Here is a 19214-nt window from a genome sequence, read left to right as displayed (position 1 = left end):
TTTTAAAATATAAATTCCCTGCTACTTCCAGTCAATATCGTAAGTATAAAGATCCATGTGCGTACAACGTTTTACGTATATGAAATTTGAATTTCCCGAGATTTGTGGTACTCTGTATAAACACATACAGAGCCGTATCGTTTGTTTGCTGTATATTTAGCCATATCGAAACTTTATTATTCTCGTTTATAACTGAAATTATTTTCATAAACATATTCAAATATTTGCATATGAATTGAATAATGCAACTATTATATCTCTGGCTACATATTATAACGGATTAATAAAAGATTAAATGAAAAAATTAGAATTACAGTGAAAGTAGAAACGAAATTATAATAATTTATGGACGCATAGATATAAAATGTACGGCCCTGGTTTAAACCAAGGCTCTCCAGTGAATGATTTGATAACGTAGGTAGTGACATCTGAAAGAGACTAAAAATATCACACTGATTTTTCGAACTCACTAAAGTTAGCGACCCAGAGTTTTTTTTTTTTTAATTTTTAAACTTTTTTTTATTGCATCGTTAGTTCGTCGTTTATTCTTTATTATTCACGATTCACATTTGTTTGTTCTCTATTTATTTATTTGAAAAAATTTACGAATGATATGCCTTTAAGTTAGCCCCCTTTCGCAATTTTTAATATTTTGGTAGCAATACGGGTCATTAAACCTGTGTTTTTAATTGCTCATATGTATAGAACATTTTTTCCTACTTCACAGTATTTATTTGTTGTTTAAGTAAAATTTTTAATTAGCTGAATATTTGTATTCAAAATATTTGCACTGCGCATGCGTCAACATTACGTTTAGACTTTTAGCGCGGTCTTTTGAAAATTATAATGACAGTGATTAGAGTAAGTATATTATTGTTGTATTTCATTATAGTAGAATTTACAGGACGAAAAGGCAACGTGTAGTTTTTAATAATTTTATAAAAAGTTTTATTTTAATAAAGTATTAAAAATTTATTGTTATTTGTTATTTCTTTTTTATTTTGATACTAGTTCGTATTATTCATGGGAATAGAACAGATGAGTATGATAAAAAATATACATGCATTGACTCAAAGTTGATTCAATATTTTTTAAGAAATTCAAAATGAAATAGATATTTATTAGTTATTTATTTATTTTCTTAATGATATTGAAATTGGCTGACGTCAAACAATTTTTTTATAATTATTTAAATTAATTGAAAATTGATTCTTAAAAGATTACAGTTGTAGAGTTTTTAATTTTTTACACGTTAGATGTGCTTGTCACTATAATTTTCAAAAGACCGCGCTAAAAGTTTATATACGTAAAAATGACGCATGCGCAGTGCGAATATTTAGAATACATACATTCAGCTATTTACAAATGTTGATTAACCAACAAATAAACAATGTAAAGTAGAAACAAATGTTTAATATACATGAACAATCAAAAATAGAGGTTTAATGACCCAAATTGCTACCAAAATATTAAAAAATGCGATAGGGGGGCTGACTTAAAAATACATTATTAATAAATTTTCTTTAAAATGAATAAATGGAGAACTAACAAATGTTGATATCAAACAATAAAGAACAAACGACGAGCTAACGACGTGATAAAAATGAAAATCAAAAATTAATAAAAAAAACTCTAGGGTGCTAACTTTAGTTAGCTATCCCGTTGAATCTACAGTTTATGTAGAAAGAATTCCAGTGCACCATGGCGAGTGTAGATCCAAGCTGCGAAATATCTTTTGTTAACTGTAGTTTCCCATCTATTGGAGGATTACTATGCGTTTCTCGAGTTATTTAGTCTGAGGCAGATCACTTTGCCCATCGAAAAAAAGTCAGGATCGAAATTTTTGCGTTGCTATAGTTTGTGCTGATTAAATTTAATAATATTGAGCAGATTAATTGTTATAATTAGATATAATCAATTAATATCAGGAAAATAAGGTATGAACTACCGTTATAATACAAATTTAAGAAAAAAAAGGACCGTAGATTAAAAAATAAATTTGCAACCTCTAAAAAACGTGATGGTTACATGATGGGTCTTGGTGGTGGTCGAGGTAACCTCACAGGAAAAGTAATAGATAAACTAACTGTGTACTATGGTTTAGCAATACGCCGGCATTGTGATTCTATTGAAAATATGAAATCTGCTATAATGGCAACCTTTTATCACTACGGCTCAAGTGATGAAAAACCGAATCATGATATGTGTCCAAAAGGAGAAGAATCTTGGTGCTCTTACCAGCGCGCTGAAGCAAGAGGAGAGCTTGATACCTATTCTCACGATTATTCTCCCTTACCTTCTGATGTTTTAAAAGCTATCAAGCCTATATACGAAGATCTTAGTAATGAAAATTTACTTTCAAGATGTGTAGGTGGATTCAATCAGAATAATAATGAAAGCTTTAACCAACTAGTATGGAAAATATGCCCAAAAACGGTAAATACTAGTTATACTATCGTACAAATAGCTGCATACATTGCTATGTGTATATTTTATGAGGGTATAAATTCATTATTAGTCTTGATGAATACACTAGGACTTAATTGTGGGCCTAATTCTCATCGGTATGCAGAAAGAATGGATGCTGCACGTATGAAAGTAGCAGATAAGCGCGCTAATGATAACACCCGAGAAGGTCGATTGCAACGTAGGCACCAGCAAATCGATATTTTGGAAGCTGCTATGAGGGCTGAAGAGCTATTATATGGTCCAGGAATAGATGACTCAGTGTAAGTTATTAAATAATTCTTATAATTTGACATAAATCCATAGCAAAACTTTAAATGCGTTTTTCTCAAAACTATGTTTTCTGAACTGGTGGTCACTGTAACTTAAAAACTGCTCGTTAGATTTCATTAAAATTTATTGTACTTTTGAAAAACATTAAAAACTCGTGCCTGATCGAAGGATTTTTTTTTTTTCAAAAATTTCGTTTTTTTTTTAACAATATACTGTTGATTTTTGCCCGAAAATCTAGAAAAAAATTTCCTGAAGCCGCCATTTTGTTAATTTCGAAAAAAAAAAGCTTTGATCAGGCACAAGATTATCTATTAATAAAACTAATTTTTCTTGTCCGATTGATTTTAGATGAATCTCCAAGGACTTATGATGATCACCGCAAAGGACTTCGGGAGGAACGGGCTCTACAAAAACCGCGATAACTTTTTGAATTATTAATTTTTTTTTTTGAAATTTTCGTGAAGTCAAATCGAAACGTGTTCTAATAAAGCTATGTTTTTATTTTTGTCAAATAAAGTAATTAACTACAAAAAAAAAATTATTGAAAATCATCATTTTTTTAGGAGCCCGGTTCAAAATTTCATTAAGTTTTTGGGTATATGAGTCTGTCAAATGGGATCCAACATCAGTCTCCCAAGTTTCATTAGTAAACATGGACGCTTTTGACGACATCGAATTCATCTGGCCTGAGTTCTGTCCTCCAACGATAGTCTTTAACTCTAATGTGGAGCTTCCGGACGATCTTCTAAGTTTGGAAGAACTACAACCTCTCGATCGTCGAAATCAGGGATCCTCAGCCTCTTCAGTTTTGGAGGAACCTCCCGTGGTTGAACTGGACTTATCATAAGATGGGCCGGAAGCACTTCGATTGATGGAGCCGGGTCCGTCTACTTCGGTTGAAGCCGGTAAATTACCTACGGTTGAGCTGGGTCCATCCACTACCGGTGAAGATAAATCTGATACGTCATTAAAAGGGAGATTCTAATGGCAACGGTCCAAGGTTTTTCCGGGTCTCTCCAGATGGAGGCAAATATTCAGATTTGTCCCGTTTAGTAAGGACTCGGAGGTGTCCCTCCATATTTTGATCCAGTTGGTGCCGTTTACCAATACAGAGACGGCATGGGCTAAGGCAGCTCTTCCTTTCCGTTCCGTTAAGCTGAAGGCTTCTGGAACTAAGACTGTTCTGTCGGTAAGTACTTTATATGAGTTGTTGTGTTTCGTCTTATTTAGGTAAGCGTCAAATAATCTTATTTGTTGTATTTTACAGTTCGTGCTCAATCTTTGCGCATCTTTACCAATGAGAGTAAGAATCATTCACCTGTTCTTTCGGGGTCTTCTCCTCTCTGTTTGGACGAAGGATCATCGAAATAAGTTTAAGTTTTATTCTATATATTTGAAATGTATATATATATATATATATATATTAGGGTGGTCCTTCTGTTGGGTTTTTTTAAATTTTTTTTCACGATAGTTCAAAATCGGTTCAAAATCTATAAAAAAAAAATCATGCCAAGTTATAGCTCTTAATTTTAATATTAACCCGCGCCCCCCGACGGTCAAAGTTTTAAAGGAAAATAACATGGGAAAAGTTATATTTTTACTTTGGAATTTTTTACGTCATAAACTAACCAACAAATCACATCAAAAAAAATTTTTTCTAATGCAAAATTTAACGGTCTACAAAAAAGGTCTCTTATCATTTTTGATAATTCTAACGGTTTTGAAGTTATTCGAGGTCTAAATTGAAACTATAATCTTTTTCATAGTTTTTTGTTTTTTTGGTCATTTAATAGTTCATAAATCATGAACCGGTTTTTCTTTATAATCTCATTGGATTTTTTTGTTTAGAAAATTTTCAAAGTAACTGTAACTTTGGAATAATAGTAACACCAATTCATTTTTTTAGCCTGAACTGTCGAACATTTTAAAGATTTTTAACTTTTTTTGGATACAAAAGAAATTCGGGACCTATTGTCTCGATTTTTATTGTTATTGGTACAAATATCAACAAACTCCAATTTCAAATTTTGATTTCTGGTTAAAAACATTTTAGAAACCGATCATGCCGCCATCTATTAGATTTTACTTCAATCTCTAAGACTAAAATTAATTCTCAGATTACTCATAACCTATATTTATTTCTTAGCTTGATCAAAATCGTTCAATTACTAGTACTGATGCCTTTTTGATATATAAATAAATTTTTTGAGTTCATTTATCCGATATTTAAGTAATCAGTTAAATATGGAGTTATCACGTTTACGTCAAACATTTTTTTGATTGGTGATGTTGACGTTCAAATCGTAGGTAACAAATTACCATCGAAATTGCAAGCTTTGAAAGTGTTATTTTTTTATACACGTATATTAAATAATACTATCACAGATAGTGTTGCTGCAGTGATTGATGAAATTATTGTGTTTTGGAAGAAAGCTCGAATTCCCGTTCAAGATGTGCAAAGATGTCGAGATAAGTTGAAAAAACTGTATGATGAGTGGCGCATACTTCTTAAACATAGAAATCGGCGTGAAGTTGCTGTGAAAAAACAAAATGAATTTTCCTGTTCATTAAAAAAATTATTTGACATCGCACCGTCAAATGTATTTGAAATGGTTGATGAAAATTCCAAAGAATTCTTGAATAATCAGAGATCAGATGAACGAATTGGTTTTATTGCAAATATTAAGACGACATACGATGACGATGAAATTGGTGTTAAAAAATTAGAGAAACAATTGGATTTCGAAAAACGAAAATTGGAAAGTGAAAAAGAAAAATCATTATTTGGTAAATTATAATAATCAACTTACTCATTGATATTTTATTATTTTATAGTGAAGATATTTATTGTCTTATCATTATCCTTTTTTGTAGACAAAAACGTTGAACTCTTATCAAGCCAAGGAAGTGCTCAATCAGTCTCTAGTGGAGAAGTATACATTCCAACTACTGCCGGCCAATTTAAATCAAGAAATATAAGAGGAACTCACAATATTCTCAACGAAAGAGTTGTAGCTACTTTTGACCGTTGTAAAGTAAGCGACAGAGATGCTGTGTTTATAACTACAGCTATTTGTCAGTCGCTTATCGATTTAAAATTATTAGAAGTGGATATTAATTCCATTATTGTCAATCGATCATCTATTCGCCGATGTCGGCTTACTATGCGAGAGTCAAAATCAATAGAAATAAAAAAACATTTCCAAGACTTAAAGTTATCATCTATTGTTGTACATTGGGATAGAAAATTATTACCTAATTTGTTAAATACAGAAACTGTTCATCGATTGCCTGTAATAATTACTTCAGAAAGTAAAGAAATTATGTTAGGTGTACCAACGAGTGAAGATGGAACTCGAATGGCACAAGCTTCTGTAGTTCATAAGACATTATGTGACTGGGGATTCGACATATCTGTAAAAGCAATATGCTCCGACCCTACTCCTTCAAATTTAGGCCTTCGTAATGGTGCTGCTGCATTACTGGAAAAATTGTTAGAAAGAGATTTGTTGTATCTTCCATGTAGGCATCATATATTTGAAATAGTCCTAAGATATGTCTTCGAAGCTGTTTCTCCAAATACTGTTGGTCCTAATGTTCCACTTTTTATCCGATTCCAAAAGCAATGGGGAGATTTAAATAAACTCAGTTACAAAACAGGTTTAGATGATCCGAAAAATGATAATATCTTGACAAATGAAAAAATTGAATCTATTAGAACTTTTGCGACTGAAACTCTTGCATCACAACTGCCTTGTGATGATTACAAAGAGTTATTAGAGCTTACTTTAGTTTTTATCGGTGTCATCCCCGAAAAATTTAGTTTTCGTCAGCCAGGAGCTTGTCACCATGCACGATGGATGGCAAAAGCTATTTATATATTGAAAATGTACATGCTTCGGGAGCAATTGTCATTGAAAAAAGGTAAAGATAATAAACTACGGCAGATATGTGTTTTTGTGACAATGGTTTATGTAAAAGCTTGGTTTTCGTCGTCAAATAGTGTCAAAGCTCCGTACCATGATCTACAGGTTATAAAAGAACTCAACAACTTTAAGGCAATCAACAGTAATCTTGCTACTGGGGCAATTAGTAGATTTATGAATCACTTGTGGTATTTATCACCAGAATTAGCAATCATGGCTATTTTTGATGAGGAAGTTTCACAAGAAACAAAATTAAAAATTGTCGCTAAGCTGCGTAAAGAAGAAGAAACAATTGTGATTGATGATATTCCGGAAGAAGACTTGGATTATACTAGTGAAAAATGTAGTGTTAAACGCTTTCAAACTAAGAGCATAACTGAATTATTATATAATGATATTGACTTTTTCGTAACTGAAGAATCGATCAATTTTTTCAATAGATTCGAGTTACAAACAGAATTTTTAAAGATTCATCCTTCTGAATGGGTTCATAATGAACACTATAAAACTGCATTACGATTCGCTAAAATACTATCGGTTGTGAATGACTGTGCTGAAAGAGGAGTTAAACTAGTGCAAGATTTTTGTAATCGTTATACTAAGGATGAAAAACAAATGCAATACGTGTTACAATTGGTTAAAGATCATCGTCAAATGTTTCCTGACGCACTTAAAAAAACTAATGTAAAAACTTCATGAAAGTATCTGTAATTAAAAATAAAAATGGTAATGTTTGTACATTTTCGATTCATTAAAATATTAATAATACACTTCTTTAATTGATTAATACGTTTCACGTAAATTATAGTTCAAAATTATATGCATAAGTAAAAAAAGAAATCTAATATGAATAATAACCCGTCTATGATTGTTGAATTATTAAATGACCAGAAAAAACTATGAAAAAAATTATACACTACTGGAAAAAATTAAGGGATCAAAAAAAAATTCCAAATTTTTCGGTAGTTTTCAACAGGCCGTAACTTTGAGAGAAATCGTCGTACAGGAAATAAAAAAAAAGGAAATTGTAGCTCCAAGTGTCTAGTTTTTGGATTAGAACTTCAAAATTTTGTAGCCTCCGCGGTTTCTGAGTAATCGTAGAAAAACCAGCAACAGAAAAATTCTCAAAATTTTTTTAGTTTTTTTTTTGGTCTACGGGCGTGGAAAAAATTTTTTTAGCTTAACCACCAGAAGGAACGGATCCTTTGTTCATTTTGCTTTAATTTCTTTTTTTAAAAACCCTGATACGTCTACTCCTCGCTGAGATATCGGTCTTCAAATGGAAAAGGATCTTTTTGTCTTTGACTATCGATATCTCAGCAACCAATGATCGCACAGAAAGTTAAAGGTGGGTTTCAAGAATTTGAATGAATTCCCCTTAACGACTGTCCATTGTTTTTTCGAAAAAAAATTTTTTCTTTCCGTCACATGAATTTGAAAATGCAACAAAAAAAGGGCTTTTAGTGATTTTTTGGAAAATCAAGCGCTGGATCGAAAATATTAAAGAAACCACTAATGTTAAGTGTGCCTTTTACAGTTCAATATGTTCACAAAAACCCTACAAAGAATCAAATTAATCCAGCCAGCCGTTTTTTTGTTTCACTTGATCGAATTTTTGAAAAAATTAAAGGATCACGTTTTTTGCTCTGAAAAGCTCATAATTTTTAAAAATGAGAAAAAAATGGTTTTTTCGAGCTTTTTCCACATTTTTGTTCCAGAAAGTGCTTAAATTGAAAAAAAAAAAAAATTTTTTTTGAAATTTTTTCTCTTGAAAAGTTTAAGAAAACAATTACCGCAGGCATTAGCGTTATCCAAAGCGTACCACGTGAAGGTCGCGCGGTCGGATTTACGCTTTTGTCTGTGTGTGTGTGTGTGTGTGTGTGTGTGTGTGTGTGTGTGTGTGTGTGTGTGTGTGTGTGTGTGTGTGTGTGTGTGTGTGTGTGTGTGTAGGTATTTCAGGAGAGAATTGAGACCCGGTGGCTCGTCAGTTCCACCGTATTTAATGACTCCAAACTCATTCTATGAAGGTTTTTGTTGGTTCAATACCGGGTATTACCACCCCTGTTTTCAATAACGGCTCTCAAACGTTCAGCCATGTTTATGCAGACAGTAATTTGAGGCTGCGGAATGGTATTCCAAATGTGCTGAAGCGCGCGCTCCAAAGCAGCTAAGTTCTGCAAATTTGGATACTCTCTGCGCAACCGACGGCCCATTATGTCCCAAACGTGCTCTATGGGGTTGAGAACTGGACTCATTGCTGGGTGTCGCAACAATGTGATGTCATGCCGCTCAAAGAAGCGCCGGGTAATGTTGGCTGTGTGTGGACGTGCATTATCTTGCATCAATATGAACGACCTCAGATGTCGTCTGCGCAGAACAATGGGCCTTAAAATTTGGTCGATGTAACGTCTATCTGTCAAATTTTCGCGTACAATTACCAAAGGTGTTCTCCAATTTCGTGAAACGCCGCCCCACACCATAACTGATCCACCGCCGTAGGCAACGACTGGACGGACAAAGTTCTGGCGAAAACGTTCTCCACGACGGCGCCAAACGAGAGGACGTCGATCGTTGCCATACAGATTAAAACGAGACTCATCAGTGAATAAAACATTTGTCCATTCCCTCAAGTTCCAATTTCGATGATCGTAAGCATACGCTAAACGAGCTCGACGATGTCTTGCTGTCAACAGGGGTACACGATTAGGATGTCGTGCGTGTAACCCAGTTTCACGAAGACGATTGATGATTGTTCGAGAGCAAATGTTTCGCACTTGATGCCGTCGTCGCTGTTGCTGTTGTTGTTGCTGTTGTCTGCGATTGGGGAAGTTTCGAGCGACAATATTCGCATTGACGAAAGGTTGTCGTCGAACTTCTCTAACAATTGTTCGATCATCGCGGGCATTAGTGACTCGATGGCGACCTTGTCCGGGGCGACGATGATATTGATTCGTCTCTTGGTATCTGGTATAAGCTCGAGATACGACAGATTGACTTACACCCATCCGGATAGCAACTGCATGTTGAGTGTAACCTTCGTCGACAAGAGTCACTAACCGAGCGACTTCCACCTCCGATAAATGTCGTCTAACCATGATTAAGAATCAAAAGTCAGAAATTTTCAATTTTGACCAAAAAATTAAAAAAAATTTTTTTTAGCGCAGAGGGATTAGTTTTGACAAAAACTGTTGAATGAAGCGATTTGCTAAGGATTCACAAAAAGAAAAGAAAAAAAAACTCCGAAAAGCGTATGAAAAAAATCGAAATTCCATTGGGGGTATTAACTTTTTTTATTAATTTAATTAAAAGGAGATCAGTAGAATTAAGGAATGCAGCGGTGGAAAGGTGATAAAAATCATTGGGCCATGGTTTTTTGAGTTTCCTTAACTTGTTAAAAAAAAAATTTTTCCAAAAAAAATTTTTTTTTTTTAATTTTTTTTTCGAAAAAAATTTTTTTTTTTGAATTTTTTTTTTTTTGAAAATTTAAGCACTTTTTGGAACGAAAATGTGGAAAAAGCTCGAAAAAACCAATTTTTTTCTCATTTTTAAAAATTATGAGCTTTTCAGAGCAAAAAACGTGATCCTTTAATTTTTTCAAAAATTCGATCAAGTGAAACAAAAAAACGGCTGACTGGATTAATTTGATTCTTTGTAGGGTTTTTGTGGATATATTGAACTGTAAAAGGCACACTTAACATTAGTGGTGTCCTCAATATTTTCGATCCAGCGCTTGATTTTCCAAAAAACCACTAAAAGTCCTTTTTTTGTTGCATTTTCAAATTCATGTGACGGAAAGAAAAAATTTTTTTTCGAAAAAACAATGGACAGTCGTTAAGGGGAATTCATTAAAGTTCTTGAAACCCACCTTTAACTTTCTGTGCGATCATTGGTTGCTGAGATATCGATAATCAAAGACAAATAGATCCTTTTCCATTTGAAGACCGATATCTCAGCGAGGAGTGGACGTATCAGGGTGTTTAAAAAAAAGAAATTAAAGCTAAATGAACAAAGTATCCGATCCTTATGGTGGTTAAGCTAAAAAAATTTTTCCACGCCCGTAGACCAAAAAAAAAAAAACTAAAAAATTTTGAGAATTTTTTTGTTGCTGGTTTTTCTACGATTACTCAGAAACCGCGGAGGCTACAAAATTTTGAAGTTCTAATCCAAAAACTAGACACTTGGAGCTACAATTTCCTTTTTTTTTATATCCTTTACGACCATTTCTCTCAAAGTTACGGCCTGATGAAAACTACCGAAAAATTTGGAATTTTTTTTTGATCCCTTAATTTTTTCCAGTAGTGTAGTTTCAATTTAGACCTCGAATAACTTCAAAACCGTTAGAATTATCAAAAAATGATAAGTAACCTTTTTTGTAGACCGTTAAATTTTGCATTAGAAAACATATTTTTTGATGTGATTTGTTGGTTAGTTTATGACGTAAAAAATTCCAAATTAAAAATATAACTTTTCCCATGTTATTTTCCTTTAAAATTTTGACCGTCGGGGGGCGCGGGTTAATATTAAAATTAAGAGCTATAACTTGGCATGATTTTTTTTTTTATAGATTTTGAACCGATTTTGAACTATCGTGAAAAAAAATTTCAAAAAACCCAACATAAGGACCACCTAATATATATATATATATATATATATATATATATATATATATATATATATATATATATATATATATATATATATATATATATATATATATGTTTTGTTAAAAGTTATTCTATCTTTGTTTCTTTGATCACTCCCTTTCAATTATTTCACAATTATTTAGCAATGCAGTATCTTTTACAAGGTATCTGGGTTAATTCGAGAATTAATTCAAATACCTTTTTAACAATGTATCTTACCACTTGAGTTTAAATGAATCTATATTTATTAAAATATTATAAATGGTTTATCATTAGATTTTTTTTTCTCCTTTTTTTTGTGTTTGTTATCTTCTTTATTCAAGAATCGAGTTATTTGTTTTAATAAATTAATGATTTAAAACGGTTTTGAATGAAGAAGAATGGTTCTTATTTAGCTTATTTAACATTACTTTCATTGTTTATTCGCCTTGAGTTTCCTTCTTAAACATATTTGTCTTGACTGTCATTTAATTCCTTGGTTTTGACGTTGGTTGAGTATCTGATTTCTCTATAATCTTCTTGTCCGAATTGGTCGACCCCATGGAATGGATAGTTAAGTCCTATTAGAGTTGGTTGGTACTGGATAAGGTTTAAATCGTACTAGTTTGTGATATGGCTTGAACAGTATTGGCGTTGGATCTGACGCTAATAATCTTGGCGCTGAATGATTAGTGATTATGTTGACATTCTCTACTTCATATGAGGCTGATTCGGAGTATGGTGGATAAAAAGACTGTAAATCAGGAACGTATAGGAAATCGCGATCGAGTAGTTCTTGTATATAAGGGTATGTGAATTCTTGTGAGATTTTGCCGAACAGTTTTAGAATCCCCATTCTAATTAAAATGTCCCAGTTTTCTACCGTTACTTTGCCTAATCTTTGTTGATACCGAATCTCCCTTTTGTCTTTCCAGTAATTTTTCATTACTAAGGTCCGTAATGTCTTATCTTGTGCTAAAATGTGGGCTGCCAATATTTCCGTTGAACATGCGTTAAATCCTTTTGAAACCTTGAAGTTGGTTCTTGGAGAGAAGTAAAATGGATCAAGTTCTAGTTCCAATGGATCACGAAGCTTGTTATAATATTCTGGGCTTTTGCGAAGGCGTCGTATTGTCCTTTTAAAGTGAAACTTTTATTCTATCGTTCTAAACTTTTTGGCTCGTGTGTCGCATGTCGATGACGCGGAGGTAGAGTGGGGGTAAAAGTGAGAGACACTCAACAGAGCAGTCGAGGCCAATATGGCGGCGTAGTTCGCAGCTGCTGGACGAGTAGTGTATAGGCTATAGTATACATTTGTGTTATTTATCTGTGCCAGTGCACCACGCTATTTTGTTTATTATTTTCGGCGTTGAAAGTAAATGTTATTTATTTACTTTTGGTAAATAACAACACAGCTAGTGAGTCCGAAAAAGTAATCAACGAGGAAAAAGCAAAGAATAGTGCAAAAATGAGTGATAATGAATCAATTTTACGTTATAAAAAAAGGAAAGCCGACATAGCACGTGCTTATAGAAAAAGAAAAAAAGATCGTGGTGAGTAAAAATAGCTTTTATATCGAATTTATTAAAATTATTGAAACTTTTTGCTGGTGAGCAAGGTAATAACTCTATTCTAAATAGTTATATTTCTAATTAACTTTATTCCTAAATATCTCTATTCTTAAATATCTTTATTCTTAAAAAATAACTATTCATAAATCAATTTAATATAATAAAACTAAAAATAATTTTTTTAATTTTTTAATTAATTAATCTAATTAATTATTCAATTTAATATAAGTAAAAAGAAGTAAAGAATTGAGTTATTACCTTGCTTTATGAAACTGTATTTTTATTTATATTCGGTTCATTCTATATTTTTAATTTTATTTAACAGATGCTATGCCGAGTACTAGTACCGTTCAATGTGGTGAGCCTGTATCTGAAAATAATGATACAACAAAACTTTTACATCGAAAGCAACAAAATATGGAACGATGTCGAAGGTATCGTCAAAAATGCAAACGGTTGAAATCGGGTGCTGATTGTAACCGAGATTCTAGTGACAGGAATACAAGTACAAGTCGAGATCCAAGTACAAGTCGAGATCCAAGTACAAGTCGAGAAGTAATTGTTAATCCCGAGGAATCTCAAAACTCGTCAGATTACTCTCAACAATTTTTTAATCATGAATCTCCGCCGCAGGCTCCTGAAAATACAACTGAAAATACAAACACCACTACTTCTACGAGCGTACGCTGTCGTCGGTACCGACAAAGACTCAACGCACGAAGAACTTACGCAGAAGAAAATGCTTCATCGGTCTATACATTATATATGAGACATAATGGAGCTCATAATCTTTTTAAAAATTCATTTGAGGATAATTTATTTGGTTTTGCGTGCACTGTTTGTGATAGACTATGGTTCAAAAACGATTTGAAATCTCCACCTTTATCGTGCAGCGCTATTTTACAACGAATATGCCCCACTGTCTCGTTGGAAGACATTGTCGTGTGTGCGACCTGTAAAACCTCGTTAACAGCTGGAAAAATACCAAATTTGGCTGTGTACAATGGATTTAAGTATCCGCCTAAGCCCAATCTCCCTCAATTGGATTTAGTGTCCGAGCGATTAATATCACCGAGATTACCCTTTATGCAAATTCGACGACTAAGATACGTACAAGGACAATATGGAATCGCTGGACAAGTAATCAATGTGCCCGTTAACGTTGAAAACATGGTCCAAACTCTACCTCGAAATATAGATGATGATTATTGTATAAACGTACACATTAAAAAACGTTTAATGCACAAATCCAGCTATTTGCATGGATTAGTGAAAAAGGGAATCGTTAAAGACTGGCTCAGTTATCTTGTAGCTACTCCGCTTTATAAGCATTATGGCATTAAAATTAGTCAGAATTTCTTGGGAGAGTTAACCGATGAGAGTGAAAAGCCAGTTGTTTTAGACGATATCGCTGAACCAATTGCAGTAGAAGATAGTCTAGTTGCTGAACAGCATACTCTTTTATGGTCGGAGGATAAGTATTTACAAATTGCACCGGGAGAGAACAGAAGACCTATAAGCTTGCTGTTTGATTCTCATGCAGAAGAATTGTCTTTCCCAGCAATTTACTATGGACAATTTCGGCAATTCAAAGATGGTGTTAATTGTAAGGCATACTCAGTTGCTACAAGCGAATTGCGGCGCTCTGATCGACGAGGAGTTACTCCTCGTCACTTGCTCTACTTAGCTATGAAGATTATGCGACTTCGAGTGAGTGAACATATCAGTGTTGCTTTTAAACACATAGGACAAGGCACAAATATAACAAAAGAACAGGTATTATCATCTGAATATCTTAATGGCTGTCTGGAATCAAATTTGGCTTTTCTTAAATCGATACCGAATTCAGTTCAATATTGGCAAAGTCGAAAGAAAGACCTCTTCGCAATGATCCGGCAACTTGGTAAGCCAACAGTATTTTTAACGATGAGTGCCAATGAAATATCATGGAAATGGCTTCTGAAAACATTGCATAAATTGAAATATGGCACAGAACTAACTGATTTAGAAATTAATCAGCTGCATTATAAAGTCAAGGGAGAGTTAATAAATGAAGATGCTGTGACATGCGCCATTTATTTCAACAAACTCGTTAATGTCTTGATGAAAATTCTCCAACATAAAACCCTTAGTCCATTCGGTAAGCATTATGTTCAACATTATTTCAAGAGGATTGAATTTCAACACAGAGGAAGTCCTCATGCTCATATTTTACTTTGGCTAAATGAGGCGCCTAAAGATTCGTTTGGAGCAGATAGGAATTCTACTATTCAGCTTATTGATGAATTAATTTCAGTATCGAGCACAGAAGCGTCAGGAAATATTCATCTCGTCACACACCATCACACGTTTACATGTTATAAAAATAATCGGAATCAACGAAAATGCAGATTCAACGCCCCTTTTATGCCTAGTCGGTCAACTATACTACTCAAGCCATTGGCTAAATCTACTGATGATGAAAGACGCGCTTATGATGAATATCAGAACCGATACAAAATAATACACCAAAATCTTGAAAACAATAACTACGATGATATTGACGATTTTTATAATAAACATAATATTACATCAGATGAGGACTATCATCGAATTCTATCTGCTGGGATTTTACGGCCAATGGTTTTCGTTAAACGGCACCCCAATGAAAAATGGCATAATTTCTTTAATCCATTTATATTTTACCATTTGCAATCGAACATGGATATCCAATATATAACAGATGAGTATTCCTGTGCTGCATACGTTGTGGAGTACGTAAATAAATCGAATCGAGGCACCAGCAATCTTCAGCGAGAACTACTTGATCTTTTGGAAGAAAATCCAAGTTTGGATTTAGTTGAAATGACTAGACATATGAGTGTTAATATTTTAAATACAATAGAAATGTCCAGCCAAGAAGCAGCATGGTTTCTTCTTAGGGAACCAATGTCTAAATCCTCGCTTAAAGTTGAGTTTATACCTACGATGTGGCCTCAGGAACGTCATCGTATTCGGAAAACAGAGAAAGAATTAGAAAGTCTTTCTGATAACGATACCAATATTTGGAAAGAAAATTGTTTTGAAAAATATGAAAATCGACCTGCTGAGTTAGAAGATACTTCGTTGATTCAGTTTGTTGCTTGGTATGCCGTCAGATCTGGACAAATCCCATCGGAACCTCAAATTACAGACGAAGATTTAAATTCAGAAGATGAAGTAGACAATGAAGAAGGGTTAGCTCCAGAAGAAAACATTAATCAGCAAAGTAATAAAATATATTACCGTCGAAAAACTCCAAGGATCGTACGCTATCGACATTACGATATGGCAAATCAAACATTAGACTACAAACGTGAAATGGTTACTCTGTACATACCATTTCGTAATGAAGAAAGGTACATTTTGGCTGAAATGCGATTTAATCAAATTTACGAAGAAAACGAGCAACTGATTTTAGCTCGCCGTGAAGAGTTCGAAGCAAATTTAGATATTGACAAAATTATTGAAGCATACAGAAAATTATGTCACCCTGATGAAAATGAGGAAGACCTTGAAATTTTGCCGCTTATACAATGTGATGCAAATCCATTTCTTGAATTTTATAACAATCCTGACGCAGGTACTGTTTTGCTTTAAAGTACAGCATTATATTTAATATTATGTAAAATACTAACATAATGATTTTTGTTTCAGGATTCAATGAAGATGTTTTTATGGCAAGCATGCATTTACTTGGATCCATTGTCCGGAAGAAGAATTTGATGGAGAATGCGGTGTTTTATGAGCTAATGCGGCGAGCAAACACTCGTCAAATATCTTTGCTCAATCATATGATTAATCATCTGCATACGCCCAATCACCCACCAATGCAAGTATTTTTAACTGGGCCTGCCGGTAGTGGGAAAAGTTATACCGTTTTAATGGTCAAAGAGATCTACAACCGTTTTACAGAGAACTGTGGAACTCTGAATGCATATATTGTTGCAGCATCAACTGGCAAAGCTGCAGTGGCAATCGATGGAACTACAGTTCACACAGCATTAAGTATTTCAACTACAGGACTCATCGCACTCAGCTCTGAAAAAGCTAATTTGTATCGATCACTATTTCGGTACGTAAAAATTCTTATCATAGATGAGTGTAGTATGATCGGCGCACAAATGCTTACCAAAATAGACGAGAGGTTAAAACAAATCACAGGCAATCACGACGTACCGTACGGGGGATTAGATATTCTAATGATTGGTGACTTGCGACAACTTCCCCCTGTACGTGCTACTGCAATTTACAAGCAACCGAAACAAAGTATCGCAGGGCCTATGCTCTGGCGACAACTACAATATTATCCATTATATGAAGTGATGCGTCAAGAAGATCGAGTGTTTTCGTCTATTTTAACAAAAATCGGTAGTGGATCACAGTTAGGTTTAGAGGAAATTAATATTATCGAATCAAGAATGTTCACTGAAGACGAAGCTAAACAAATGTGTCCATCAGGAATACGATTATTTTTTCAAGTTAAAAAAGTTGAAAATTACAACAATTTGATTCTATCGACGTATGAAACAAAATACGAGTCAATTGCTGAGGACATAATAATGAATTGTGATGACCCGGTACTTGCTCAAAAATATTTAGATGCATTTGCAAAAAAAACGACCGTTGATGCCGGTGGGCTGCCGCATAAAATAATTTTTGTTAATAATTTACCGTACGTCATAACAAAAAACATCGACGTTTCAGATGGAATCGCTAACGGTAATGTTGGTAAATTAATACATCTTGAATTTGACGATACTAAATTAATTAGAGTATGGTTACTGCTTCCGGACAAGAATGTCGGAAAAAAAATCCGACAAAAATTTGCTCATCGCATCGAGGAATTAAATATTGATAAATACTCCGTGCCAATTAAGTTATTATCAACTTCATCCCCAATCAACGCTCATCAACGTAATACTGTAATAAAACGAACACATTTTCCATTATCTGCTTTCAATGCAACAACGATTCATAAAGCGCAGGGGGGAACATACAGTGAAGTTGTTTATCATTACGAAAAAAGTCATGCTCAAGATTTAGTTTACGTGGCTCTTAGCCGCGTCACTGGTTTAAACGGTCTTTTCATCGTGTCAGAAGATGGCAACAAAAAATTTTATCACACTGGTTGTCGAGTAACTAAACAAACTCACGACTTAAGAATAGAATTGGAGAGACTTTCGTTGAATCCACTGATTACTATCACCGATGAAATTTCGAATTTTATAATGAACCGACGGGGTTTCTCGATGATATCATTTAATGTACAAAGTTTACGAACTCATTCGGAAGATATTTCTGCAAGTCTGACAAAATCAATCAACACTCTCGTTTTATGTGAAACTAATTTGAAAAATAATGAGCCAATAAATATTCCCAATTTTCATTGTGTAAGTAGACAGAAACATAGTACTTCTCGATATGGTGGAGTAGCTATACTAAAAAACAATGATAATTCATTGAGGGTTCATACAGAAATGCAAGAATACATCAATAACATGAGCTTCAGTCAAACAACCACTTCTGAATCTACTGTAGGAGAATTTTGTGCAGCTATTAGTCAACTTGATGAGAACAGAAAACTCGTTATTGCATCAATTTATATTAAAGTAAATCAAAAAATAGATGATGTGATGGATTTTCTAGGTTTTCATCTAGCTCCATTTGCTACAGCATCGGCACAAATTTTCCGTTCTGGAGATATATATTCACGAATGCCTGTTATTTTATCTGGTGATTTTAATACAGACTTCAAGAGAGAAGAATCTACTCCACTCATTGAATACTTGAGAGAAGTATTCAATCTTGAAATGATAAATGATAAAAATATACCCACCACGAGATATGGCACAACGATCGATGCAGTTTTTACTAGATACATTGAAAACATCGAATGTATGTCACTGTTCACGTATTTTAGTTACCATAAAATATTGGTTTCATTCATGAACTTTGAAACTCATGATGAAGGTGTAACTGATAATAGAATGATTGTAAGTAATTGAAAAAGGACTTAGCGACGATAATGAATATTTAGTTTTTTTTTAAAATGTGTGTATCATCAAAATGATTGTAGAGTATTGTATATGTAGTTTAATAAAAATATTGATTTTAGACTTAGTCTAATTTTATTATTTCCTATTATCATTCTCAATTTCCATGGATAAAATTGAGATTGATGATGCGATTTTTATACTTTTAATGGAATATTATTCCGAAAATTTGAATTAAATGTCCACAATGTGAATAAAAGTTTCACTTTTACCGTGGTTTCGTAAAACCACACAATCTTTTTTTTCTTTTGTCCCGTCCCAGTATTCTTTTATAATTATTAG

General features: G+C 33.5%; 1 protein-coding gene across 1 annotated transcript; it reads left to right on the top strand.

Moving 5' to 3' along the window:
* The first annotated feature begins 3610 nt into the window (after nt 1-3610).
* Nucleotides 3611-18884, top strand: LOC141537841 (uncharacterized). The gene is made up of 6 exons (XM_074259023.1): nt 3611-3702; nt 3760-3928; nt 4007-4042; nt 12624-12840; nt 13184-16459; nt 16534-18884. The coding sequence occupies exons 1-6, from the start codon at nt 3611-3613 to the stop codon at nt 18882-18884; spliced, it is 6141 nt and encodes a 2046-aa protein (XP_074115124.1).
* The last annotated feature ends 330 nt before the right edge of the window (nt 18885-19214 follow it).

Source organism: Cotesia typhae, unplaced genomic scaffold (genome assembly GCF_013202065.1).
Source record: "Cotesia typhae breed Kobodo isofemale line unplaced genomic scaffold, CoteBio_Ctyphae contig_17, whole genome shotgun sequence".
Taxonomy (NCBI): domain Eukaryota; kingdom Metazoa; phylum Arthropoda; class Insecta; order Hymenoptera; family Braconidae; genus Cotesia; species Cotesia typhae.
Note: the sequence above shows the minus strand (reverse complement) of the source record. Positions and strands in the feature narration are given on the sequence as shown.

Excerpts from the sequence above, each read along its gene's own strand:
- LOC141537841 (XM_074259023.1), top strand. The coding sequence starts at position 3,611 with ATGGAGCCGGGTCCGTCTACTTCGGTTGAAGCCGGTAAATTACCTACG. Across the intron at positions 4,043-12,623 it reads GCGCATCTTTACCAATGAGA|TGCACCACGCTATTTTGTTT; the intron begins GTAAGAATCATT and ends TATCTGTGCCAG. Across the intron at positions 16,460-16,533 it reads TTATAACAATCCTGACGCAG|GATTCAATGAAGATGTTTTT; the intron begins GTACTGTTTTGC and ends TTTTTGTTTCAG.